The following is a 24,956-nucleotide window of genomic DNA, read 5'->3' as shown; positions in this document are numbered from 1 at the left end:
TCATCAGCTTCCACCAACTTGCATGATAATGTTGCTGACTACAGTCACCATCTGATTACCAAACATTTCAGGCAAAGGATCCAATGAGATAGGGACCATTATTGGGAGAAAGAGAGGTGAAGAGCAAGTTACCCAGATCATCCTTGCTGTAATTTGATTTTATAAAGGACACCCCCCTCCTCACGCCACGCCCATCTACAGGATATGAAGCCAAAACTTTCGAAATTTTCTATCCAAGCTTCATCAACAAAGCTCTACCAATCAGTTGTCAGATAAACAGCAGAACACCGGATGTTATGACATGAAAATGCTTGGTAGAGATGTCCTGTAACTTATTGATGTTAATGATTCTCTGTGGCTTGGATCATCGAGAGGTTAAAAATATACAATGTCGCAAAGGATACAAGCAGAGAACCAAATCACTCAGTTGAACTCTTTGATCTTCTTCAACCTATGGAAACTCGGATCTCCAAGCTGTTCTTGGCCTCCCCAACCAAATAATCGGTCACAAATGGACACGAGATTCACAGCATGAATGGCAATTTTCGTACAACGGCTCTTTCTTTTCCCCAAAATAAGAAAAGCTCTCTGCTCCCATCTTCAGCCTATGGAGCTTTCCGGATCGTGTTGACGACAGCGCAGATGAGTTTTCTTCTTATCGCGGACCTTGTAGATTTTAGCGTGGTTTTTCAAAATTTGAAATCATTTGTACTTGTTCATAATTTCAGGCTCATTCAAATCCGTGAGATACTTGCAAACTACAGTGAAACTAATGTTGAAGTAGACCACTGTAATTGGAACAGACTCTGTTTTCCTCTGCGTTTCTTCCACCTGCAAGCAGTACTATAATGGTATAATATGTTTATCCAACTCTTATATTTTCCTTTTCAACAGGATTTATTACCTCACAAACCCAAATCGCCAGTGAAGCTAAAAACACCCAAAGGCCCTTATATCAAGGCCCAGACTTGGTTGCCTCACATGCATCTCTTCTTCTTCTTCTTCTTTTTTTAGGTTTTTGTTTCTCCTTTAACAAGTTGTTATTAGACAGAGTCCTCCCATATGTGCAACCCGCATATGCAACTCCAATATGCCTTGAGCTAGCCGGCCTGAAATAGATATTTCTTACTCTATTCCATATTTCTGGGGGAGGCGATTGACTAAATTGTATCAAACCCACTTAAATTCAGTAATGGATCCAAAAACTTAAGTGAGAAAAAAGTAATCTATATGTGAAGTTTAGAGTTGAGAGGGAACACTGGTATGTAGATTTACAAATTAATATAAAGAATTTTGGTAAGCAAGGAGAGCTTCCCTTACTAATTATGTGTGGCTTCAACACTAGCGTGATTTGATGAGAGAAAATACATTTTTTATATTCACTAAGTCACATACTCAGTAATATATATACACATGAAATCCTTCAGCCATGTTGAACTCCATCCAATCATGGCTGCCCAAAGCATTCCTCCCACATACAAGAAAGAAAAATTGTGATAGTACGTGTATATACGTCGACATACTTGATGGTTCTATATATTATGGAAAGTGAGCATTTATTCATTTAAATACGTATAGATTCAATATATTATGGAAAATGAGGATTTATTCATTTAAATACGTATATATAATAAATTACTTTAGATCCCCAAACTCCACCAATAAAGGGAAAAAAGAAAAAAAGAAAAAACACTCTTGCATTCTCAACTCAAAAGCCAACGGCAATTCGGCTGAGCCTCACTACGGGCTAAGCCAGAGTAGGTAGTTGGTGAACCCCGAGCTCAGTCACAGACTTCCTCCTCCGTAGAGGTGCTCCGGTAAGCGTGGTTTCGGGATGCCAACCAGCGGCTTCGCCTTCTGAAGCGTGATCCCAACCTTCTCCGTCATGTCGGCGAGGATCTCCGGCGGAAAGTCCCACACAAAGGAGTGCAGCAACGAAGCCAGAGAGAAATGAACCATCCTGTGACCCAGCGGCATGCCCACGCACGACCTCCGCCCCGTCCCGAACGGCAGGAGCTCGAAGTCTTGACCCTTCACGTCCAGTTCGTTGTCTAGGAAGCGCTCCGGACTGAACTCCAGCGGGTTCCTCCATATGTCCGGGTTCCGGGCCATTCCCCATACGTTAACAAACACGATCGCGTGCTTCGGCACATGGTACCCGGCGACCTCGCAGTCTTCATTGGTGCGGCGAGGTATAAGAAGGGGAACACCTGGGTGCAGCCGGAATGTCTCCTTCACTGCGGCCTGTAAGTAGGTGAGCTTGGGGATGTCGGTCTCTTCCACTTTCCGGTCCGTTCCGACCACTTGGTCCAGTTCCGCCATGATCTTCTTGTGCACTTCCGGCTTCCTTAGTATTTCCGTGAGTCCCCACTCCACCGTGCTGGACGAAGTGTCTGTACCAGCCACAAACATGTCCTGGACGCAACAGAAATAAGAAGATGAGGATACCATGATCGATTGTGCATACGGTGTTTGTAGAAATAAATAAGAAGACGTACTGAGAGCATGCCCTTGATGTCGACCCTGGAGAACTCCTTGAGCTCATCGTCCTTCTTCTCGCTCTTGTAGTCCAGGAACACGTCCAGCATGTCGAGCCTCCCCTCCGGGTTGGCCTTCGCCCCCCGCCTCCTCTCCTCCATCCTCTCGTCGATCAGCTGCTCGAAGAAGTCGTCGAACCTCTTCACCACCTTGCTCACCCGCCGCCTCAGCCCCTGCGGGTCCAGCACCTGCAGGAACGGAACGAGGTCCGCCAGGTTGGGGGCGCCCACCACCTCCAGTATCTCCCACACCATCTCCTTCAGCTCCTTCCCCCCTTCCTTCTCCGGGTCGAACAGGTTCTTGCTGCACACCAGGTTGCTCACCAGGTTCGCCGACACGATGAACGTCGATTCCGCCAAGTTCACCGCCTCCCCCCTCGACCCCGCCCTCCGCATCGTCCGCAGCATCCAGTCCACCTGCGTCCGCCGCGCCGGGCTCAGCTGCTCGATCGACCGGGACGAGAACAGCTCCGTCGTCAGGATCTTGCGCAGCGTCCGCCACCGCGACCCGTAGGGCACGAACACCAGCGACGTCGCGTCGTAGGTCACGGTCCGGACCGCCTCCGTTATCGTCCGGCTCGAGAAGGACGAGTCCTTGACCTTGAGCATCTCCCGGGCCACGGCCGGGCTCGAGGCCACGATTGCCGGGCGCAGGCCCATGTTCAGGCTGAAGAGCGGGCCGTACTTGAAGGAGAGCTTGTGGAGGTCCTCGTGCAGCCGGTCCGACAGGTAAGGGAGGTAGCCTAGTATGGGTACGCCTATCGGCCCCGGCGGTGAACCCGGCCAGTTCCGCCGCCGGAGAAATGGAGAGGCCAAAAGTAATCTAAGGAGAACGAACGACGCGACGGAGGCCGCAATCGCGAAGAGGGGAAGCGAGCTCAGCTCGGCAGCCATGGCTCGAACAAGCTGGTGTATCTCCATTTGGGCTCGACCACGAACTAGGCAGCCAAGGTCTACGATCTTGTGAACTGGGTTCGGTTCTTGTTGACCCGAGTTTATGGCATTTATAGTAGGGGAACGCCAGGACGAGCAGAACTACCGGTCCAGGGGGCACGTGGGTTGGGATGTTTGTCATATGTTGTCCTGTTTGAGATGTCCCGTCTTGTGTCTACTTCTTTTGCTCTGTTCCAGAGTTCGCGTTTGGGTGTCGCACGAGATCCCGTTCTCCGACTACCTGACGGAAGCGAAGCGAAGGGAAAAGCCTATAAGTTTGCGAACTCGTCCACGTTTGGGGAGTCGAGTGCGGGGGAGACCTTGCGGTGAGTGACGGTTTGAACGTGAAGTGGGCACGGAGATCGCGTGGGGAAAGAAGCGCTCATTTCTGTTTCACGTGTCCATTAAACAAAATATGACTATGAGAAAACGCCGCACCTACCGAGACCGAAGGTTAGGACAGACGACGGAAGATGGCGGCGGCTCTGACCCTTGTTGAATTTATATTGCGGACTTCAATTAATCAGTGGGGTTTGGATTCAGTTTCAGATTGGGGAAGTAGGAGACAGGGAAAAGAGCAGGGGCTTCCCGTGGGAGGCAGAAGGGATCGGCAGTTTGATTGATGTTCTGCGGAGGGGTTCAGGGGATGTACGCGCTGCTGAAGGCAGCAGCGGAGATTCTGGGGAGAGGGACGATGGGCAGCACCTACAAGGCGGTGATGGAGAGCGGTTTCATCGTCACAGTGAAGCGGCTCAAGAACTCCAGAAATCCTGGACCGGAGGAGTTCGCTAGGCAGATGGAAGCGCTGGGGCAGCTCAAGCACCCCAACGTGGTGCCACTCAGGGCCTACTTCCAGGCCAAGGAGGAGAGGCTGCTCGTCTATGACTACTTCCCCAATGGCAGTCTCTTCTCCCTCATTCATGGTAAGGATAGAAGGCTCCAAAATTTTTGGATAAATGCCTGGCTTTCTTCTTTCAACTTCATCTGAATCCGTGACTCTGCAGGAACAAGACCCGCCGGTGGAAAGCCACTTCACTGGACGTCCTGCCTGAAAATAATAGCAGAAGACCTAGCCACTGCACTTGTTTACCTCCACCAAGTCGCCGGCATCGTCCATGGCAACCTCAAATCCTCCAACATCCTACTCGGCCCTGATTTTGAGTCATGTGCCACCGACTATGGACTGGCGGCCTTCAAGCCCGATGGACTCGACGAAGGTTCATCCGTCTTCTACAGGCCCCCGGAGTGCAGGGGCTCCATGAAAAACTACACCACAAAAACTGATGTCTACAGTTTCGGGGTCCTCCTGCTGGAACTCCTCACAGGGAAAACGCCCTTCCAGGATATGGTCCAGAATCCGGGGGTGGATATTCCCAAGTGGGTTAGGTCAGTCCGGGAAGCTGAGACGGACTTCGGCTGCGCTTCGGAAGATCATGCGTCAGAAGCTGAAGGCCCCGAAGACAAACTGGTGGTCCTCCTCAACATAGCAATGTCGTGCGTCGGCCCGGTGCCGGAGAACCGCCCGGCCATGAGGGACGTGCTGAAGATGATCCACGAGGCGAGGTCTTTCTTGACCCACGAGGTCTTTCTTGTCCCACTACTTGCAACATGCAACGGACATAGCATAACATGGCAATCACAAGTTCACTAAGTCTCAAAGCAAGGCAGAACCTTAAAAGAAGGTCAGAAGATGACCTTGAAGGGCAATTCTCTCAAGTAAACATGAAAAAAAAAGAGCCAATTCTTCACAGCCTCCAGGACTTTATCAGCTTGCTCAATGCATTGATGACCATCTTACTCCAAGCCAACAACCAGCCACTGGCAGGATGTGCCTAATCAATATGGTGTAGTTAAGTAAGCTTGGTAATATGCGCCATATTAGTGCATAAATTGTCATGCGTCAGTATAATTAATGACTAAAACATTTTCTGTTTATATTGAAAAAGTAAATTTTTTGTAAAGGCAAAAATGAAAATAGCAAAATATAAAATGACTATAAAGGACATTTTTTAAAATTACCAAAGTATCAATTTATATATAAATATCATGAGCAACGGCGCATACAACTCAAGATTATGGTATTTTTTTTCATTTATTTATGTATAAATTCCTTCATAAAATTTAAAATTTGAACTCTTAATGTCCCTTAATTAAAAAATTTTGGCTCTGCCACACACTACACCAAACCCCTCACCGTACCTCCTTCCGCATACAAACCAGCGGATAATCATACAAAAGGTCTTCAATCAGTTACAATTCGCTGCTACTATCACATAAATAAAGTGCGTCTACATCCTGCCCAGATCCATATTTCAAAATCCAGCAAGTCCGATATGGTTAATCTGCTCGATATACATGTCATACCATACCAACAGAATGATCTCTTGCTTCACCCGTAGCTCGATCATAAAAAGAGGAACAAGAGTCTAATCAGTGACAAATTTGTAACAGAGCGCAGAGATTAGGAGAATGGAAGTGAAAATTATTTTATATTGTTGGAGAGGTCAAGTTCTCAAATACAAAAAATATAGAAATCATTTCAAACAAGAAGTAAATAGCAAACTTTACCAGCTTTCCTAAGAATAACCTTCATTTTTTCGCTAATCCTTTAAAACAATCATGATAAAATCTAAAATGAAATAAAATTTAATGAATAGAAAGATAAAAGGGGGGAGAGGAGGGAACAACCAACAATCCTGTCCCAAAACCAATTGATAACATCCAAATCCCAGTGCTACCATAAGAGTAGTGTTTACAAGAATCAAACAAGATTTAAGATCCTTATTAGAAAGCAGTGACATGAATTCCCCTATATTATGTAACATTCTAAGATCTCAAGTGACCAAGTCGAAGATTATCATTGTGACAATCAAATACCCGTATATGAATTCAAAATAAATAGAACGACGATTCGTTTTAGCATATAAATTAAAGTAGGTTCGTGGATATTGAAGGTGCTAGTATGAGTTTGTTTTTGTTAAGAAGTACCTTTACGCAAAATTCAAAGTTATAGGTAAGGTTATATGATAAACTTAATTTATAGAAAGGAATTAAAACTATAGGAAAAATAATTCGTATTGATCCTCAAGTTTCTCTCTCCCTCCTGTTCATGGTCGTGTTTCTAAATTCTAATTATTTGATTTTCTTGGACGTGTCTCTCAAAACTGCCATGCATCCTTATTATTTCCCGGGATTTTTAAGTTTTGCGCGCTTTCTCTCGTCTCTCTTTCCTCTCTGCTCTGCGTCTCCCACTCTCCCCCATCGGAGGGATCTTTGGCGGGCGGGAAGAAGAAGAAAGAAGGGGAGAAGAAGGATCGGAGGACCGGCAACGAAGCAGGAGCGGCACCCATCATGGCGAAGCCTCCCCTTCGCCAGCCGCCGGACCTGGCCAAGACTCTCATCTCGAACGCCCACAGCCCCGAATTTGCATGGCGCTTCTTCAAGTTCCTCTTCGACAAGCAGGATCCGACCCCTCCCCCCTTGTTATCTGTCTCAGTCATCACTCGCATTCTGTCCCTCTCTAGAATGCTCCCGCAACTCCAACACCTCCGGCAACTTCTCTCCCGCCTCCCGCCAGATTTTGCCGTCCCTGCTCTTTCCACCGTCATAACCCAAATGGCGGCCATAACTACCGATCCTACTTCCGACCCCTCCATCCTCGATGCTGCCCTTTCTGCTTTCCAGTCCCTCCGATCCGACTTTCCCGGCTCTCAGCCGCCTCATCGGGCGTACACCTACCTTCTCCGTGCTCTCCTCCGCCACGGTCGGCCGGAGCCCATCCCTGCCATCTATTCTGACATGCTCCGCTCAGGGTTCTTTCCGGACACGACCACTCTTAATTTGCTGATGTCTGCGCTTGCTGATTTTGGGCGCGTCGACGACGCCCGCCAATTGCTTGAGAAAATGTCCGTTAAAGGGTTATCTCCCAATTCCTTCACCTACGGCCTCCTGGCACGCGCCTACTGCAGGTCTGGGTGCACCGCTCATGCTTTTGAGCTCCTTGATGACATGGAACGGCATGGATGCCGGCCTAATCGAGTTATTTACAATACCCTTCTTTCTGGGTTTTGTAGAGAGAATAAAGTGAATGAAGCTGAAAAAGTATGGGACATGATGTGTTCTGATGGTTTTTCTCCTGATATTGTTACTTTTAATTCTAGAATCACCATGCTCTGTAGGGGAGGTAAGCTTTTGGAAGCTTCTAAAATATTCATCGACATGCAGTTGGAAGAAGGTTTACCTTTGCCCAATCATGTCACATTAAATATAATGCTAGATGGTTTCTGTAAGGCTGGGGATTTGGCTAAAGCTGAAAAAATTGTCGGTTTGATGAAGAAGCTTGGACTTCTGAGGACTCTAGAGAGTTATAGTATATGGGTGTACGGTCTCCTGAGAAAAGGGCGATTGTGTGAATCTCAGATTGTTTTGAAAGAAATGACAGACGATGGTATTGCGCCGAATTTACATATGTACAACATCCTTATAGATGGATTATGTAAGGCAGGCATGTTTATGGATGCACGAGTTCTGATGGATACAATGAGAAATAACGGAATCATTCCAGATAAGGTTTCATATAACACACTGCTTAACGGATATTGCAGTAAAGGAAGGGTCTCACTGACCTACGAAGTGCTAAATGAGATGCAAAGAAATGGATGTTTCCCAACAGCTTATACTTACAATATATTGCTGAAGAGCCTGTGGAAGGAAGGAAGGGCCTCAGAGGCAGAGCTGTTGTTGAAGAAGATGAATGAAAAAGGCCATCGTCCAGATACAATCACTTGCAATATAATGATTGATGGCCTGTGTAAAACTGGGAAATTGGATAAGGCAATGAAAATTGCCGGTGGAATGTGGGATCATGGAGCTGCCGCTCTCGGTGACCTTGAGAATGTGGTTCTTGGATTAGTGGACGGTTGTTACGGTGATAAATGTCATCCAGACGTGGTGACCTATTCTACCTTGATCGATGGTTTGTTGAAAGCTGGAAAGTTTGATGAAGCCAAGAAGAAATTTGTGGAGATGATGGATAATGGTATCGTTCCTGACCGTGTCATCTATGACACATTCATTGATGGCTTTGCGAAGCATGGTAAGGTCTCAGCTGCTCATCAGGTTCTTATTGAAATGGAAATAAATGGTTGTGATCCTAGTGTTAGAAGCTACAATTCATTGATGTGGGGTCTGGCCAGTAAAGGCAAGGTTATGGAGATTCACAGCTTGATAAATAATATGAAAAACGGCAAGCTTCTTCCTGATGCTTTTAGCTATAATTGTCTTATTAAATCTTTGTGTGAAGGAGGGAAGGTGATGGAAGCTGCATCAGTCTTCGATGAGATGCTCGGTCGGGGAATTATTCCTAATATTATGTCATTCAAAATACTGTTGAAAGCATTCTGTGATATTCAGGATTTTGAAGCGGCTGAGAAGGTTTCTGAGCTGGCACACAATTTCTGTTACCAGAAGAAAGTCCTTCACCAACTGATGTTTGAGAAGTTCTGTGCGGCGGGTAGGTTTGTGGATGCACAAAACCTTCTTGAAATGCTTATGCGGAGTGGGTGCACCCTTGAAGGGTTCTCATACACTAGTTTGATCAAGGGACTGTGTGAAGCAAACAAGTTGGATGATACACAGTTGACATTAAAAAAGTTGGTAGATAGAGGTTATGTATTTGATCCTGCTGCTTTTATGCCACTAATTGATGCATTAGGCAAGGAGGGAAACAAACAAGAGGCCGATAAACTTGCAGAAACTATGATGGATATGGCTGCTCGCTATGAGGATTTGAATGAAAATATTGGAACTGCCGTACGTCCTGTTCGATCAAATATACTGCAAAACGCACGGGGAAAGGAAAACAAATTAAGCACTAGCGATTGGCAGTCCTTACTGCTCCGGTATGCACAAATTTATTGTTTTCCTTTAGTTTAGATTTCTGATGTTGCCACGGGTTTAGCCTATTAATTTATTTATTGCTGCGAAAGAAACCGTTCTTTTGGTTAACAAGATTGAGCTATCTAATTTCTGTTCGAACTTATTGCTCTGCTTCGTGAAGTATGCTTTAGACTTCTTCCGGTAAAAACAGCCACACTTGATTCGGTGTTGTCTTCCATTACACGCTCATGATGGCGTGATATCCTAGGTGTAAACCTTGTGGGTCTCTCCAGTTCATGCTTTTCTTCTTTCCCTTATGTTACGGAATTGATAGTGTTATTTACCCTTCATCATAAAGAAAGAACCGTGCTCAGGTTTTGTTGTAGAGCTTCGTAGGGTTTCAATGCTATCATATTTTGTGGGTTAGAGTATTTTTATGAGGTGGTTTTGATATCATAAGAAACATTTTTCTCTTCTCCAGAGATGATGGGGGTCTAATTGTGCTGAAGTTGCTCAAACGAGTACGAAAAGGTTGGGGTCAGGGAACCATAACAAGCTTTCTGGCAGAGAAGAACGACAATCTTGATAACTGGGTGGATGTTGGATAATATGCTTCGTTTTCCATGAGGAGAAATTTATGTCACAGAAGAGGAAAACTGATGTGTGCCTTTCTTCCTCAAGGTTGAAGCCCATTAATGCTATTTAGCATTTTAAAAGGTGAAGAATTCATTTCCTACTAGAAAAACGTTTAAAATAGATCTTGCGGTACCATCAGACAGATTGAAATTCTGATTTTTTCTCAGGACAAATGGAAAGACGTGGTACTGTGGAATCAAACCGTCCGTCAACTCAGAACTGTATCTTGAATGCATGGGTAACCTGAAGATAGGGTCACCTGAGTAACTAAAAAGTCAATGCCGTCGCTCGAATTTTATGAAGTCTATTCCTCGGTATGTATCAACTTTCGATCATCTTTGTTAACTTGTTTCAGTTGTATTATCCTTAAATGACTCGACTGTTGACTTGTTTTTCCCCATCTTTTGTGGTAAGTGTTGGTGGATGAGCTTCGTCACTAAAATGAGGCTCTTTGTGCGTCAGAGGACAAGATATTTAGTCAACCTCGATACATGCTGTATAGTAATAGTTCTATTCTCCTACCGTCTGCTATACAGAAGAGAAGATATTTGTAACCATCTGTGTGATTGAATTGATGGCTTCGGGGAAGACGACTTAAATGGTTGTCCTCTTGCTGGACATATTTGGTGATAAATGCGATTTGAGGATATGCTAAATTTTTTGTGCATGGTGAAGATAGTCGATCTGCTGATTCTTGCTGGCATTCTTCTTGTTGGGAGATTGTGAACAACGTGCTGGGATGGGATCCATTGACGAGGCATTGCCTTTTTCTTGTCACTGATGAAGGTGCTCTTTACCATATTAAATGGTTTAAGCTGCTTAATTTCATGTCCTCCATATTGAAGGCCTTTTGTATGTATGTTTTTCTTACTGAACAATTTGGGTGCGCCTATTGGGAGCTCATATTATTCTCCTTCTTACAAGGTGAGTAAAGGTAATTAGATGATAAAGTAGATTGGTTTTCAACTTCAAACTGTAGATTGGAGGTTCTTGGTTTCCCTCGAGTTGATATTTGCTATCTACATGTTCTTATTGTCGGACGGATTAGTGACAGCATGTGATAATACGTTGATTATCTTTGGTTTTTCTCTTTCAGGTAAACTGAAGCGACTTGGCCTAACAAAGTAGCAGGTAATATGCACTTTAAGCAACTCTCCTGAAATATCTTGTTCCGGAAAAATAAAAGCCTGTTATTTTTTTTTTCAATGACGTGTTTTGAATTTAGCCAAATATAATTCTTTCATTGTAATTTTTTTTAATGAAAGAATCTTCTAATATACAAAGGTTGGCAACCCAGGCCTTCTGGTCGACAAGTCAACAGATGGGTATAAACTATTTGCGTAGCTTCATATATAGTATAGGCGCTTGCGTTTCATTGATTCGCGTAGTACGTAGTCCCAGTCTGACTTGGATCGCTTCGATGGTTCACTTTTTTTAACTATCTACAGAAAGCAACTTGGTTACCTTTTGTTTTGAAAGGAAGAACCCAATAACTGCAGCGTGGTCACCATGCACAAATCACTTCAGAGAGACATGTACCATAGTAGAAACTGAAATATGCATGTAGAGCGGTACATGGCTTCCATATACTTGATATGCATTTCCATATACTTGATATGCATACTTCAGGATAGATTGTGCGTGTTTCTTAGAACACAAGTTTCGATGATTCAGAATGTCTCAATTTGAAAAACCAAGGTTCCATCACATAATTCAGTATTCCACATTAAGGGATGAGGATTGGGGAGGAATGTGTTCAAGAATTACTGACGGTTAGCAACAGACCACTCTTCCATATTCGTTTAGTTTTGGAACGAGGAGACTTATTCAAGCACCCAAAGAAGCCACATCCCCTTGCCTGCTTGGTCTGTTGAACTTGAGATGGGATCATGGGAGACGTTCCCTTCAGGCGCGGTGAACGGAAAACAATCTTATGTATTCAACTACACCACGTCTTTGTAATGGGTAAAGTGACTGGACCTTGAGAATTTATACTCTCCTAGGCATTACATGAAATGAAAATAGTTAAAATTGCCGTATATTGATTCCGTGATGTAAAGCACTTTACTTATTAACTGATAATCTTATACTAATTTAGCTGCGGTGAGCAGCTCCTGGTTGTATTCTGCTTGCCGAGATTATTTTATGAGTTCAAGTTTTTGAATGAATAACGAACCAATGCCTCAGCAGCCATATTTGTGATCAAAATGAGGTAAAGAGTGTGAAAACTGTGTATGGCCAATCGCCTTCCTTTACGAGACGAGCTTAACAACCCATTCATCATTAACTCATTTCATTTCACAAATTTTATCATATGATATACCTGCAATTCTATGCACGCAAGTTACAAAATCCACGCTAGTATGTACAACATCAAGCCTTTTATATGGTCTTACTTTTGTTTGAGTGGTGTGTCTGCAATCAGTTTGCACAGAGCAACTACCATCAACAATTGTTCTGCATCTGGTTTCTACCATACGAATATCTTTTGCAGGTGCAAATGGCTCATACATTTAATGACCAATCGTAGTTCATGTAGACGATATTGAAAGGGGCACCATCACCAATTAGGTGGGTCAAGAGACCAGCCTTTGTTGCATCCAAATAGTTGAGGACCCAGTTTAGCAGGGCTCTATCCTGGCCAAAATCTGCAGTGTACCTGAGAATAAGAAGCAGCGAAATTAGTTCACGAAATGGATAAAACAAATGATGTGCTTACGTAACCAAGTTCATGCATCCAAATATGGCCAACGAACAGATGATTCGAGATCTAGTATCAATTTAGTCCCGTTGGTATTGATATGAGTATTTGAGCTTGGCAGATGAGTTCCCTCATTAGGTTCTTTTAATGTAGGCAGTTCGTACTGATGCGAAACAACTTACCATTTGATTATTTTGCTCAGGTACACAGTCCTCTTCTCTAGGTCTACTTCTACACCGTCCTCGCGGAAGAACTCCCTGGTTGCATATCTCAACTCCGCCTCGATGCTTTCTGCCGAGAAAAACCGGACCCTGGGGCTAGATCTAGTGCCGTCACAAAGTCCAAAATGGATGAGGGGATTCGGTTTGGGGAGCGCCAGCTGAAAGGAGAAAATTACCATTCAATCACGCATGCGTACACTGTACACAAGGTAAGGTAGTACAGGAAGTAATACATTATAAACTTGTCTCAGCCTGTACAAGACCCTGCAAAAGCTTAAATTTGGTAACATGCTGCTGCTGAGTATGGAAGACTTGGATTGAAGTTGGGTCGTATGTCCAACGACCCTTGACAAGGTTCAATTTTATAACCTTTGCCAGTTATTAGCATCTTAGAGACGTGGGCAACCCACGGGGAGTCTCATTTTAATTATCGAGGATGTAAGCAAGTACCTGTAGGCGTTTGTCTGACCCACCAAATGGTTTAGCCAGCGAATATGGCTGCCGCCTGTTGCACCTAAGAATGCCGTTTTTTATGGCCGAGAGGGAGTAAGGCTGGCCGCCGATTAGGTACTGGAACTCATGGAAGAGTGCTCTTCGGTCCATTACCCCTTCCGGCCTTCCCATCCTTATGAGTGCGTGGATGACCATGGCATTGTATAGGTTTAAGAAGAAGACCAGCCTTTCATCGACGGATAGGGACAACATATCAACTCGTTGCAGGTCCTCGATAAGATTTACATATCTGCAAAACTAAAAATCCTCTGTTAGAGTCTTTCTCAACAATGCTGTGCTCAGAATTTGAGTTCATGATTTAGTTTGGATTCAAATCATAAGCTGAAAACCATGTCTACTCCATTATGAAAGAAGGAAAAAGAAGCAAAGTGGGGATTGTGACCTCCGGAACTCTTCACTCGTGCTTATGCGGACATAGTCAATGTGTCGTCGGTCATTCGATGCATAGCTTTCCAGTATGGCGGTCATGATCTTGGTGAGCCTCTGACCTACTTGGATTGCTGGCTTCGGCTCGTCGTCGTTGGGGGAGTTCCGGTAGTTGAAACATTTAGGTATGAATTGCTCGTGCTCCAGGAAACGATAGAAATGGTTCCCGTCCTCGAAGTCATTCTCCCTGCAGCCACACAGCAGATGAAAGTCTGATATCAGATGAGCCCGCGTATGTGAAGTAGCATTCTCAAATCAGCCGATTTCCAGCACAAAGAACAGTAAGAAATGTAAGTGCCTTTCTAGTTTAAAGACGACATCGTTCTCGTTTTCTTTGCCTCAGATTTACTGTCAATACTTATAAAGACGGCTATAAAGCTGGGGCTCCGGTATTCATAGAAAAAAGGAATTTTACATTTTTCAACAAATTTTCATTTTTCAGGGACATGAGACTGTTCCTTGTCATTTTTCCCTTGCGCAAACATTTTGTTACATTTGCCAAAAATGGAATGCTGTCGGAAAAGATTTGTTGGCATCTCAATTTTTTTTCTTTATTTTTGAAATTGGTGCATATGAGATTTTGCATATTGAAAGAATCCCGAAATTTTCGGCGGAGATGAGACCGTTCCTCTTGCCATATTTCCACCTCGCGACATTTTTTGTTCCATTTGTTAAAAACAGAATATACTGTTTACAAAAGTTTTGTTGGCAGCTCAACTTTTTTTCTCTATTTTTGAAATTAGTGCCATAAGGTTTTGCATATTGAAAGCATCCCAATTTCTAGAAGATTCTGAAAGTTTTCTTTGGATGGTTTTCAGAATGGTATCGTACTAGGCATTATACTACATTAATTTTCAAATTCTGGCTGGCCGTCCATTTACCAGAGAGAGAGAGAGAGAGAGAGAGATTACTGGAACACGTGGTGAAAGAAATGCTTCCTCGCAAGCTCTCTGGCCACCTCGATTGCCTACAACACGAGAAGGACCATCAGTTGTTAACCAGTAGCATTCCACAAGTTGCAGCGCTAACTCCTCGTAAAAACTAAAAAGCATGCCCATCAATATACGTTATCAAGAAACTGCCTATCAATTTATATTTGGCTCTCGATCTTCAAGTAGAAAAATTCCCTTTTCAATCACACGCAATATTACCTCGTTTATTCAAGCGTTTAAAAGAATAGTTAATGAACAAGTAGAGCGGAATGGTCTGGCCTCAAGAATAACAGTCCAAGTTATGTAAGGCCCTTGTTTGATCAATACCATTAAAACTTTAGCGAGAAGGTTAGGTTGTGCGCGCTTTTCTCGCAAAGTTTCTCCCTTCGCCCTGGTTGAAAATGTAAAGGGCGTGCAGGTTTTCTTTTTTGTCATAAAAAGCCAAAGCACTTCGTGAGATATCCCAGGCACATCGTGAGGGAAAATGAGGTAAATATTTACTACTTCTTGTCTAGTTAGGGAAAAAAAATGAAAGAATCATGAATTGCATCTCATCAATGCAGAATACTGGGTTTGCAAAGAGAAGAATCAGAAAGAAAACAATTCTAAAGCCAGAACTCCTGGGCTTATCAAGAGCCCAAAAATTATTTCTCAAAAGTTTCTCACTTATCATTTTTTAAATTTTGGGTTCTTTCGAGAAAATTCATAATTTTGGATTGACATATTCTGGTTCGATTAATTCAAATCTTAAAATCTTTTCGAAAACTTGTTGAATTTGGTTGGATTTTCCGGACCCTAAACTGAGCTAAGTGGTTGGCGAGCCCAAACCCGATTCCCTCCTGTCTTGTCGCTATCCGATGAAGTGGAGGGCAAAGCTTCCCCAGGTCAACCAAGTAAGACTGAAGCCTAATGGCACCGTCCCTCACGCCAGTTGACGGTGACGGACATGGATTTCTCCGACGACAAAAGAGTGGACTTCCATACGGCTAAACCTAATCTCCCCCGGATGACCTCATCGATAAAACCCTTGTAAAGCGTCTCGGGTGTGAATTCTTTTTCAACGAGAGGGAGCGGTCGTCAAAACCAACCGAGAGAAAAAGGAGGCGAGAATCTGAAAGGACCGTGTTCGTTTAATATAATAACAGAGCAAGGCCCGTCGCGTGACGAACGCTTTTCTGGGGAAAGACTCTTCGCACCAAACGGCGCGTCGAAAGGAGCCACATGCGGAGAGGGTCGGACAGCACGAGACTCGCCTGACCGAGCCCTTTGCCCTAAAAAAAGGCTTTCGCCCGGCCAACACCGAGCCAGTGGGTCAAGCCTAAATCCACCTGATTCTCTTGGACCTATCTTTTGTCTTCGAACCGTGCCCCCACCGCGGGCCAGACCACATCGAGAGGCCGCCATCGCAATTAGGCACTCTCCATGCGCTTGGTCTGCCACACACTAGACTAGCGCCATCAAATCCTCCCCATGATAAAAACAAGCAGCTTCCTTTTCCTCTCAAAATTGACGTCGAATTTAGAAGGCAAACAAACATGGGTATTTAAAATAACGTGATTTTCAAATCGAAAGTTTCAATATATCACGATAAAATGGGGAAACCAATGTTGACCCAGAGGAAGCGAGAGAGAAGGGGAGGGCGGGTGTACCTTCTTCCTGCCGCAATCCAGGTGCTCGATGAGCGCCTCGACGGCCTCGCTCCCGGAGAAGCAATTCCTGACGATCTTCATCCTCATCAGACGGTCCTGAATCGGCAGCCGGTGCCTAAGCACCGCCACAACCTCGGCCAGGACGTCGGGCCGTTGCTCGGGCCCGGGCTCGTCGTCGAACCCGTAGATGGGCGGGGCTGGCGCGGTCTCCGGGCACCGGTCGGCGATCATCTCGGCTAGCCTCCGATCGAACTCCCCGCTGTTCCTGAGCGAGTTGAGCGCCACGAGGCCCCCCAGCAGCTTCTCGTTGAAGAAGATCGCCGGCACCGCGCTGCTCCCCGTCCGCTGTACGAGTTCCTCCTCTCTCGCGGGAAACACGTCGATGTTGATCTCCACGAACCTCAGCCGCTTCTCGCAGAAGAAGGTCCTCACAGCGGTGCAGTCGCGGCACCCCGACCTCGAGAAGAAGGTCACTCGCCCGCGGAGTTCTGGGCCCTGTGGCTTCAGGTAGACGGTCACCTTCAGCCCGGGGAGATGGAACTGGTTGACGCCGTCGATCACCTCGGCGGAATCGCCGGTCGACGACGAGAATCGCTTAAGGAGGGCCGACGATCGCTCCCGGAAGAACCGCCCGATTGATCCCGAGTCGGCTGGCTCCGATTGTGACCTCTCGAAGTGACGGGCCTCTTCCGGATCTGTGGAGCCGCGGGGTGGCTCTGGCCTTGGAAGCTTTGAGTGAGGAACGACCACAAGCTTTCCCTCCCCCATGCTCTCGTCGGTTCCCGGCTGGCCCCCGGAAACATCGTTTTCCGGCGATATTTCACCATCAAGGGGTTCTTCGACTCTAGTTTCACCTCCGTTCTCCGACGTTTTCTCGCCCATTTGGTTCTTGTTTTCTCCGTCTTCGTTTTCTCCTGCCTCGTGAGTACCGTTCAAAGTCACGTCGTCCCATCCATTCTCCCGCGAAATTTCACCGTTTGCCAATCCAGCAGCACTGTGGCTCTTTTGCAAGTGTCCGTTTTCGGTGCACAGCTCCAGCCCCTCTTCCCTTCCGTTCATCTTCTCCGAACGCTCTGTCGTGGTCGGAATCCTTTTGCAAGACCCGGCTTGCTTTCCGTTTCCCGGGCCTCTCGCCTCTGTTTCGTTGAAATCTTGGTTTCCAGTTGAATTTTCGCCATCAGCTTCAAGAGGAATATGATTACCGGCCTGAACCTTAGCTTCAAACCCGTTCTCAGGCTCGGCTGTTTCTTTTCTCTCCGCCGAACCATTCGCAGGAAACTTCCGCACTTCAGCTACGGAGAGGTGAACCCCGTTCAAGATCTCCATTTCCCCACCGGACTTAGGGCGATGACCTGCTAGGCGATCCTCACCGATGACATGAAAGGAGAGGAGAATATGGACAGAATCGATCAAGACCTTTACTTGATTAACGAATCGACCTCTCTCGGGAGAAAGAGATAGAAGGAGACGCAGGAAGGAAAAAATTAGAGTTGGGGGATCGAAGAAAGCGGAGAGATTTATGGTGGAAATCTTTTAGCCGATTCAGGTCATTTAAAGGGTGGAGAAAAGAGAAAGAACGAGAGAGAGAGACCGTTTCCGTCAAGAGGGAGTCCAAGCAGAAGAACGTTATTTTTGACCGCTTTCTCTCTCTAAAACGGTGGGCGTCGACGATTTATTGTGAGGGCTAACGGCCTCTCCACGCCCTTCTGCTTCGGCCGCGTCTACCCATATAATCCTTTCCCTTGGTCAAGATATTACGCTCATGACCTTTTATCCATACAACTTTTTATTAGATCTGGAACGCTGCGTAATCTGGATTTGGATCCGGTCCAAATCTCATGAACAACTGTACGAGTGCGTGCATGCACACACACACGCACATTCTCTCTGCCTCAGAGTCTCGTTTTGTTAGTATTTGCCACGGTTAAGTACCCACCAATCTAAGCAACTGCAGTTTTGGGCTGGAATTGCATGGAAGCTACATTCATTATGGTTAGGTTCATGAAAAATCTCACAGTTGGGTTGGTCAGTTTGAATCGTAGCAGAGTCTAGATAATATTATGACGATGATCATATAAAGAAAAAGTAAGAAACGTATATTTAAATGGTGAAACCCAAATTGAAATAAATGGAAAAAGGTTTGAATAACTATTTGAGGACAAGTATGTTACTGTGTACGTTGATGAATGATGTTTTATGTGTCATATAATACATAGTCAATAATGATAGTTATTCGCGAAATATTTTGCTTGATTTAAGTAGCTGCTTTACAACTGTTTAAATCACTTGAATGAGTATCGCGTTCCAAGAATGAATATCATCAAAATAGCAAACCTTTTGTTATTTGCGGACTTGGTCAAGAAACCCACCACGCAGACAACATGGTCGTATCTTATTATAAAAATAACAAGAATGGGGCATTGAGATTGTATGGGCAGTTGAATGAATCAAATCCTAAAGATAGCCGTTTACGACAGGAGGCATGTTTATTCAATGTTTGTTTTTTAATTAGCAAAAGACCGGCTGAGTCTTCCCCGCCATGCGGCAGTACTCGTACGCGAGATAAACTTCATGTTTCTATTCAATTTGACCATGAAATCCAGCCCTTAAACCTTATAGTTTCATATATATATATATATATATAGGAGAAATTTTACATATATTTAACACTAGAAATCATGGACATGCCAAGTTCTTATATTTTTATTTTTTAAAGGGGCTACAGATTCAAATTAAAAAATGCTAATTAAGCAAGAAAGGTTACACGTATTCACCTATTGAAATTTTGGAAAACTTTATTGTATTTATACTATTTCGATGAAAAGTTGTCAACAAGAAGTGCATCTAACTGGCCAGGGTTTGGTCATAGGTTATTCAAGTTGAAAGGGTCATGAGGGATTGGTCATATGTATGTGTTATTCAAGTTGAAATGGTCATTAGGTCTTATCCGCTTATCAAGTAACAAAATAATTAGAAGTTTTTTTGAGGGGGTTGCCCCAAAAAATGGAGTAGAGGCTGGTAGGTGGTCAGTTTTTGTTTTAAATACATAAGACTTCAACTTTTTGTATTTCAAAAAAAGATCACCAATGAGCAAGTTAAAGCGCATTGGAGTTTGATGTTTTGAGGTATTCAAATCAGACATGTACTTTATGAGGATAAGAGGTTGGAGGAGAGTTTTGACATTCTTCTAAATGGTAGAATGAGATGATTTCCGTTCTATCTTAAACAAATTTGACCGAAACAAGTTGAATCACCAAGGAAATTTATGTTATATTGTACATAAGCTTCTACCGGATGCTAAAGCTTAACAAAGGAAAGAAAAATACATTATAAAAAAGGACGACACTCGTTGCTCTACATTAAGAAGCGCAGCCTTTAGTCAGTTGACTGAATCCAAGCGAGCTGAGCGCACAATATTTGAATGATTCCAGTCGTGAGTGTGAAAGTAACGGATCCAATCCAGCCAAAGACAGAATTGGTTCCGTTATATAATGCCACCTCGAACTAAAAGCTCCGGTTTAATTTCTAGCTAATCAAATTGGTGAGCAACGGGTGTCTCTTCTTGGGTAAGAACAACATGTCCCAACTCCAAAATGTCTTAACATCCATAGGTGAATCAGTATCTCGAGTCAACTTGTCCTTGGTATCTTTTCACATCTCTATTACGATTTAAAACTGTGTGAATCAGGGACATAGCTAAGAATTGTTTGTTGTCGGGGCCGAATTATAATTTTAAAATTTTAACAAGGAGCCATGACACCTACTCACTCCTTGTTTCTACCCTTAGTATGAGTTTGGGATCTGTATGATCATTCTTATTGGATTTATATAAAAGGCTTTAATATATTAATCACGCCCCATCATTTCCTAGACCCCTTAGGCGTTGATAATGGACCAATGAAGAGACATAAGCGAGTCATTGTTTCTTGCTCGTAACCCCGGTTGAAAGACTTTGTCGCTTATTTGACGGCATAAAACTCGAGCTACTCCCTTCACCCCTAAAAATAATAATACGTGTCCATGAAAATAAGGCCAAGGGGTGGCACAAACACCATTCAAACTAGCATCAGCCACCTACCAGCCACTGGTTCAATATTTTTATGTTTTATAAAGAAAAAAAAAAGTCAGGAAAAACCATAGATGCATTGAGAGAGATTGTCTTCCATATTAAGACCCTTTATTACAACTGCCCCTTAAATTCTTAAATAGTGGGCTCATTAATGACTCAGAAATATAGCAACAGTTATAAAGTTTATTCTTCAGAAAAATGGTAATTAGAAAATAATTTAAGCACTTTATTTTCGTTCATATAAATGAAAAAAAAAACATATTATCCTTCCAGTGGAAACTTGCTGAGACGACTGTAGTTGTAAGAAAAAAAAAATGCATCATTAAGTCCCACATTTAAGACGTTTTTTTTTCAAATAAATCACAAGAATATAACACTTGCCAAGTTTATTGGGGCTAGTTTCACATTATTTGTTTTCTTCAAACCGGCCTTTCTTTTCCTAGACAACTTTCAAACGATTATCTATCTTCACAAATCAAACAAAATCATGATCTTTTTTTTTCCATCAAGTAAAACATATTTTTCGACCTAAAAAAATGAAAAGGAATTACTATTTGCATGTTATAAGAGGACAGGACTTGACATGAGTTTCCTGTTTGCGTTGTGGCGAAGTCCGCTGGGTTGTTCCTAAATTCGCGGACGATCAGGAACACGGCCGTCAACGGGCCGGGTCCATCCTATGACCAACCCCATTCCCAACGTGTTTGATCGGAAAATGGTAAATAAAATAAGAGCGGAAATGGATTTAGTTTTGGAAATTTGAAGTATGAGTCCAAATCCAAATGCAATTGGACGAGATCTGGTAAGTAAGTAGGCTCAGTAAATGCTGGATCGGGTCCAGGTCCAAATGGGTGGGGACTTGAACTCAACCTCTGACAGGATTCGGATCCGACTACTTGAATTTGGCGATAAATACGACACACAAAAAAAAAAAAAAATCCAACTGGGCCCAATTTTCAATGAAGATGATTAATAACCTTATTTTTGTTTTGTTGCGTCCAACTATAGAAATTAATGTGGGCATTTAAGCCGGCATTCTTTATAGGTGCCTCTACCTGAAAACATCTGGAAGACGAATTTAATATCTATAAAATCATAAAATAAGAAATATATTCTATATGGTACTTTTTGATCTGTGAAGAGGGATACTAATTAATGAACAGAAGATTTAAATAATATTATTCTGAAAAAGGGCATGGTGGCACTTGTCTCGTGCCTTCACAACCATTCAAACACGCCTTTGAAGTTTGGTGAAGCTTTCAGAAGGGCATCGATGGGACGTTGCTGGCACTTCCCATTTATTTTTTAATTGCTGCATAAAAAATCGTACCATTATAACTCAAAATTAATGTCTAAGTTTAAGATGGTAGTTGATTTTCATTGAAGCAACAGCAGTAGGCCCAGGGTTCAAATGGTTTCATTTAACCATTTATTTTATTTGATAGCTAAATGTAAATCGTTCAAACATGGACATATTTTAATTGTTCCTTCGAAAAAAAATTGGGAATTTTTGTAAACCGTCTATTTAATAGGTGATTGGTATGACGCTTTTCCAACTATAAAAATGTACAATAAAAAATTGGGGTTTTTTTTCCGCAAAATGCGCATTTATTGTTAGGTAAACATTTGCAAAGTTAAAGTTAAACCCTAACTCTTATAATGTAAGCCCACGTATATGTTTGTCGGCATCATATTTGAGATTTGAGGTAATATGAAATTCCCAGTCTGCCAGACCCACTATTCATAAGTTGAATCCGATCTAAATATGAATGTGGCTTGTGAATGCCGAACCAAATCTACACCACATTGTGATATATTAAGAACCCACTTTCAAACTGTATGGATTTTGGATAAGATATTTATCTGAAACTAATTTAAGTATCAATCCCGATTGGTGAATGCGATTATATATTTACTTAGATCTGACTTCCTTTTCATCCTATGTTATTTCTTAAATCAGAATCTGATCTGATTTCTTACTCATATATTAATTTTGATTATGTATCAAGCAAGCTTTATTGGATCATTTCGATCATTTACGTAGTAGCCAAAATGGGGACTTGTTGGATGACTCATTGGTCAGACAAACAGTCGAGAATGCTTTATGAATACCTTGTCCAAAACATTCTTCCTGTTTTTGTTGGTTTCCTGCATCTTTCATTCTTCGCCTTCATTTCTTTTGCTAAATGAAGTGTCTGATGCTTCTTGTATTTTCATTGAGCAACTTATGACTCTCGTGTCATTGGTTTAGTTGAGGTCACTTTTATGATGAACTCGAACAATCCTTTGTCTCAGGCATGCAAAGGTGTTTTGAACTATGTTCCACAGGAAGTGGAAGAGAACTTTTACCATCTTTGAGAAAATGAATTTCTTCCCCTGGATCTTGCACCAAGAATCGAGCCATTGTTAAGCAAGCAATCGTGAAACTTGGTGATAAGCTTTCTTTTGATTCTCCAGCTCCCGAGGGGCAACCACAACACTGAGAATACTGCAGCAGGTTTTGCTAATGAGATTTTTCATTGTTTATGCCTTCCAGTGCTAGGAATACTCACGTACAAGTTAACTTGCTCCTGTTGGATCTCCCGGGTTTCTCAGGTGTGTCAAAACAATGAAAATTGGGTTTCTATCGAGGATGATCCCTTTTTTTAGTTTGTCAGTGGAACAGATGTCGGTCGATGCTGTGAAATTCAATTTTTTGGTGGTGAAGGTTGACAATCTAAAAAGTGTTGTCCTCTTTGGTAGAATGGTAAGTGCAGAGTGTATTAAGTGCATATGCTCATTGTATCATGTCAGTGTTATATGTCTTAAATTCATGCAACTAGCGAAGTCTAATTAATATGTAGGTTGTTGGAAGAAATGTGAAAAGAAGCATTGTAGTTAATAAAGGATAAAACTTCCGTTCTTGGATTAGTATATTAGAGCTTTGCAGTAAATGGGATGGTGCCAGATTCATTCGGCCAAGCCAACCTGATCTTCTAATAAACTTCCCTCTGGTGAAAGAGAATTTATTGTAGGCATTTAAAGAGAGAGAGAGATGGTTGACATGGTTTTAGGCGTTTGTAGGCCTGTTCGGATTGTTATGATTCCTGGAGTACTGCATCCATGATTGATCTTTGGTGTTGCAGAAGCGGAAAGAAAGCGCCGTGAAGAAGCATAATATCGGGTAAAAACTTGACGAGATTGCTAAGAAACAAGGGCGACGTGAGAGGAAAAAGAAAGGTTGAGGAGAGACGCGAAGGTCTTTCGATGAAGCTAGCCATCCTATGCCACCAGAGCCATCTACACCAAAACCTGCTGCACCATCGGCAAGTGCTACTTCCGGCAACTATGTTCCTCAGCTGGAGCTGGTGCTGCCGCAGCAATGCCACCTGAACCAGAAAGGTGGGGACGTTCAGGTGACCGGCCACCCTCGTGCAGACGACCGACCGCATTCCATTCTCCAGAAATACTTAAATTTGATGAGCATTATATATATATATATATATATATATAAAATAAATATTTAACATTTTCAATTAAAAATAAACTTTTAAGAGACTGACACGAAAGCTACTCCACTGCCCCTGAGTGGTATCAATATCCGATTATCATGATCCATCACTAGAGGTTGATAGCTGCCTGGTTCTGGTTTGATGTGTTGGGAAGTTTGGGAGAGAAAGCCACGAGAAACATGTCTGTTGTTTTAGTGCTTTATAGTAAAAATCACTAGCTCCATAAAAATTTTGAAAAATGATATTTCTGTTTGATCAAAATTTAAAAACTTTAATTCCACCCACTCCACAAAAAAATGTGCTGCTGTTTTTATATCATGCTGACATCAAAGATTCACGTTTTTATCTTCATGCACATATAATCAAAATAAAAAAGTGTGAGGATCATTAATGTAAACTAATTTAAATTTTCTCCTTAAAGAAGGGGAGAGGGGGTTTGCTTTTAGTTCCCTTATGAATGAAATATTTATCTTACTTACCAAAATAATTAGAGGGAAATGGTAATTAAGGCTATCAAGAGTTTTTGCATGCCATGCAAAACTTTTCACAGAGCTGAACTTGTAGATACTTTTAGTTCCAAAGGTCCCGATCATCTAAAAAACGAAGATCGTCCGAAATTCTTCATTCTTTATTTTATTACTCTTCCCCATGTTTTCCGAAAAAACGTGCTCCCCTTCTCAAAATGAAGCTCTATGTAATTTCAAGAAAGCGTAAGCAGTTTCCTTAGATTTTTTGTCATAAAATGCCGTAGCAACAAAAAAATGTTCAAGGCAAAATAACTCAGCTAAAAAAATTAAAAGAAAACAAGTAATTTAGTTAGCTTGGCCCCTCTGAAATAAAAAAAAAAAAAAAAAAAAAAAACTGGCATCTTACTTTATAACCCCCAAAAAAGTTTGGAAGATCAAAATAATTCAGCTTAAAAATGTAATTATAAATAATTAAAGCGAACCTTTCTATTTGTCCTCCCCCAG

The 24,956-nt window shown here is 42.9% G+C and overlaps 4 protein-coding genes across 6 annotated transcripts; 2 read left to right on the top strand and 2 right to left on the bottom strand.

Annotated features, from left to right (window-relative positions):
* Window positions 1-1,655: 1,655 nt before the first annotated feature.
* LOC116261215 (geraniol 8-hydroxylase-like) lies at window positions 1,656-3,492 on the bottom strand. The gene is made up of 2 exons (XM_031639867.2): window positions 2,499-3,492; window positions 1,656-2,415 (listed from the first exon to the last, which is right to left on the bottom strand). The coding sequence occupies exons 1-2, from the start codon at window positions 3,456-3,458 to the stop codon at window positions 1,786-1,788; spliced, it is 1,590 nt and encodes a 529-aa protein (XP_031495727.1). The 5' UTR covers window positions 3,459-3,492; the 3' UTR covers window positions 1,656-1,785.
* A 539-nt stretch (window positions 3,493-4,031) lies between these two features.
* Window positions 4,032-5,136, top strand: LOC116260595 (inactive leucine-rich repeat receptor-like serine/threonine-protein kinase At1g60630). The gene is made up of 2 exons (XM_031639048.2): window positions 4,032-4,393; window positions 4,475-5,136. The coding sequence occupies exons 1-2, from the start codon at window positions 4,093-4,095 to the stop codon at window positions 5,119-5,121; spliced, it is 948 nt and encodes a 315-aa protein (XP_031494908.1). The 5' UTR covers window positions 4,032-4,092; the 3' UTR covers window positions 5,122-5,136.
* A 1,546-nt stretch (window positions 5,137-6,682) lies between these two features.
* On the top strand, window positions 6,683-13,019 carry LOC116260298 (pentatricopeptide repeat-containing protein At2g17140). Of its 3 annotated transcripts, none has more exons than XM_050079535.1 (6): window positions 6,683-9,370; window positions 9,829-10,064; window positions 10,151-10,297; window positions 10,398-10,769; window positions 11,080-11,114; window positions 12,887-13,019. In XM_050079535.1, exons 1-2 carry the CDS (start codon window positions 6,822-6,824, stop codon window positions 9,953-9,955), a joined length of 2,676 nt encoding a protein of 891 aa, XP_049935492.1. In that variant the 5' UTR covers window positions 6,683-6,821; the 3' UTR covers window positions 9,956-10,064; window positions 10,151-10,297; window positions 10,398-10,769; window positions 11,080-11,114; window positions 12,887-13,019. The 3 variants fall into 3 exon arrangements, with proteins under 3 accessions (XP_049935492.1, XP_049935491.1, XP_031494388.1); XM_050079534.1 differs by having other exon boundaries at window positions 10,398-10,907; XM_031638528.2 differs by having other exon boundaries at window positions 10,398-11,114.
* LOC116260299 (uncharacterized) lies at window positions 12,260-18,078 on the bottom strand. The gene is made up of 6 exons (XM_031638529.2): window positions 16,426-18,078; window positions 14,756-14,811; window positions 13,801-14,031; window positions 13,356-13,647; window positions 12,867-13,063; window positions 12,260-12,642 (listed from the first exon to the last, which is right to left on the bottom strand). Exons 1-6 carry the CDS (start codon window positions 17,749-17,751, stop codon window positions 12,489-12,491), a joined length of 2,256 nt encoding a protein of 751 aa, XP_031494389.1. The 5' UTR covers window positions 17,752-18,078; the 3' UTR covers window positions 12,260-12,488.
* Between the last annotated feature and the right edge of the window lie 6,878 nt (window positions 18,079-24,956).

Source organism: Nymphaea colorata, chromosome 9, assembly GCF_008831285.2.
Source record: "Nymphaea colorata isolate Beijing-Zhang1983 chromosome 9, ASM883128v2, whole genome shotgun sequence".
NCBI classification, from domain to species: Eukaryota; Viridiplantae; Streptophyta; class Magnoliopsida; order Nymphaeales; family Nymphaeaceae; genus Nymphaea; species Nymphaea colorata.
This window is presented reverse-complemented; position numbering and strand designations above follow the sequence as displayed.

Excerpts from the sequence above, each read along its gene's own strand:
- LOC116261215 (XM_031639867.2), bottom strand. The coding sequence starts at position 3,458 with ATGGAGATACACCAGCTTGTTCGAGCCATGGCTGCCGAGCTGAGCTCG. Across the intron at positions 2,416-2,498 it reads ACATCAAGGGCATGCTCTCA|GACATGTTTGTGGCTGGTAC; the intron begins GTACGTCTTCTT and ends TGTTGCGTCCAG.
- LOC116260595 (XM_031639048.2), top strand. The coding sequence starts at position 4,093 with ATGTTCTGCGGAGGGGTTCAGGGGATGTACGCGCTGCTGAAGGCAGCA. Across the intron at positions 4,394-4,474 it reads TCTCTTCTCCCTCATTCATG|GAACAAGACCCGCCGGTGGA; the intron begins GTAAGGATAGAA and ends GTGACTCTGCAG.
- LOC116260298 (XM_050079535.1), top strand. The coding sequence starts at position 6,822 with ATGGCGAAGCCTCCCCTTCGCCAGCCGCCGGACCTGGCCAAGACTCTC. Across the intron at positions 9,371-9,828 it reads TGGCAGTCCTTACTGCTCCG|AGATGATGGGGGTCTAATTG; the intron begins GTATGCACAAAT and ends TCTCTTCTCCAG.
- LOC116260299 (XM_031638529.2), bottom strand. The coding sequence starts at position 17,751 with ATGGAGATCTTGAACGGGGTTCACCTCTCCGTAGCTGAAGTGCGGAAG. Across the intron at positions 14,032-14,755 it reads TTCTTTCACCACGTGTTCCA|GGAGAATGACTTCGAGGACG; the intron begins GTAATCTCTCTC and ends GTGTGGCTGCAG. Across the intron at positions 13,064-13,355 it reads GGTCAGACAAACGCCTACAG|CTGGCGCTCCCCAAACCGAA; the intron begins GTACTTGCTTAC and ends TTCTCCTTTCAG.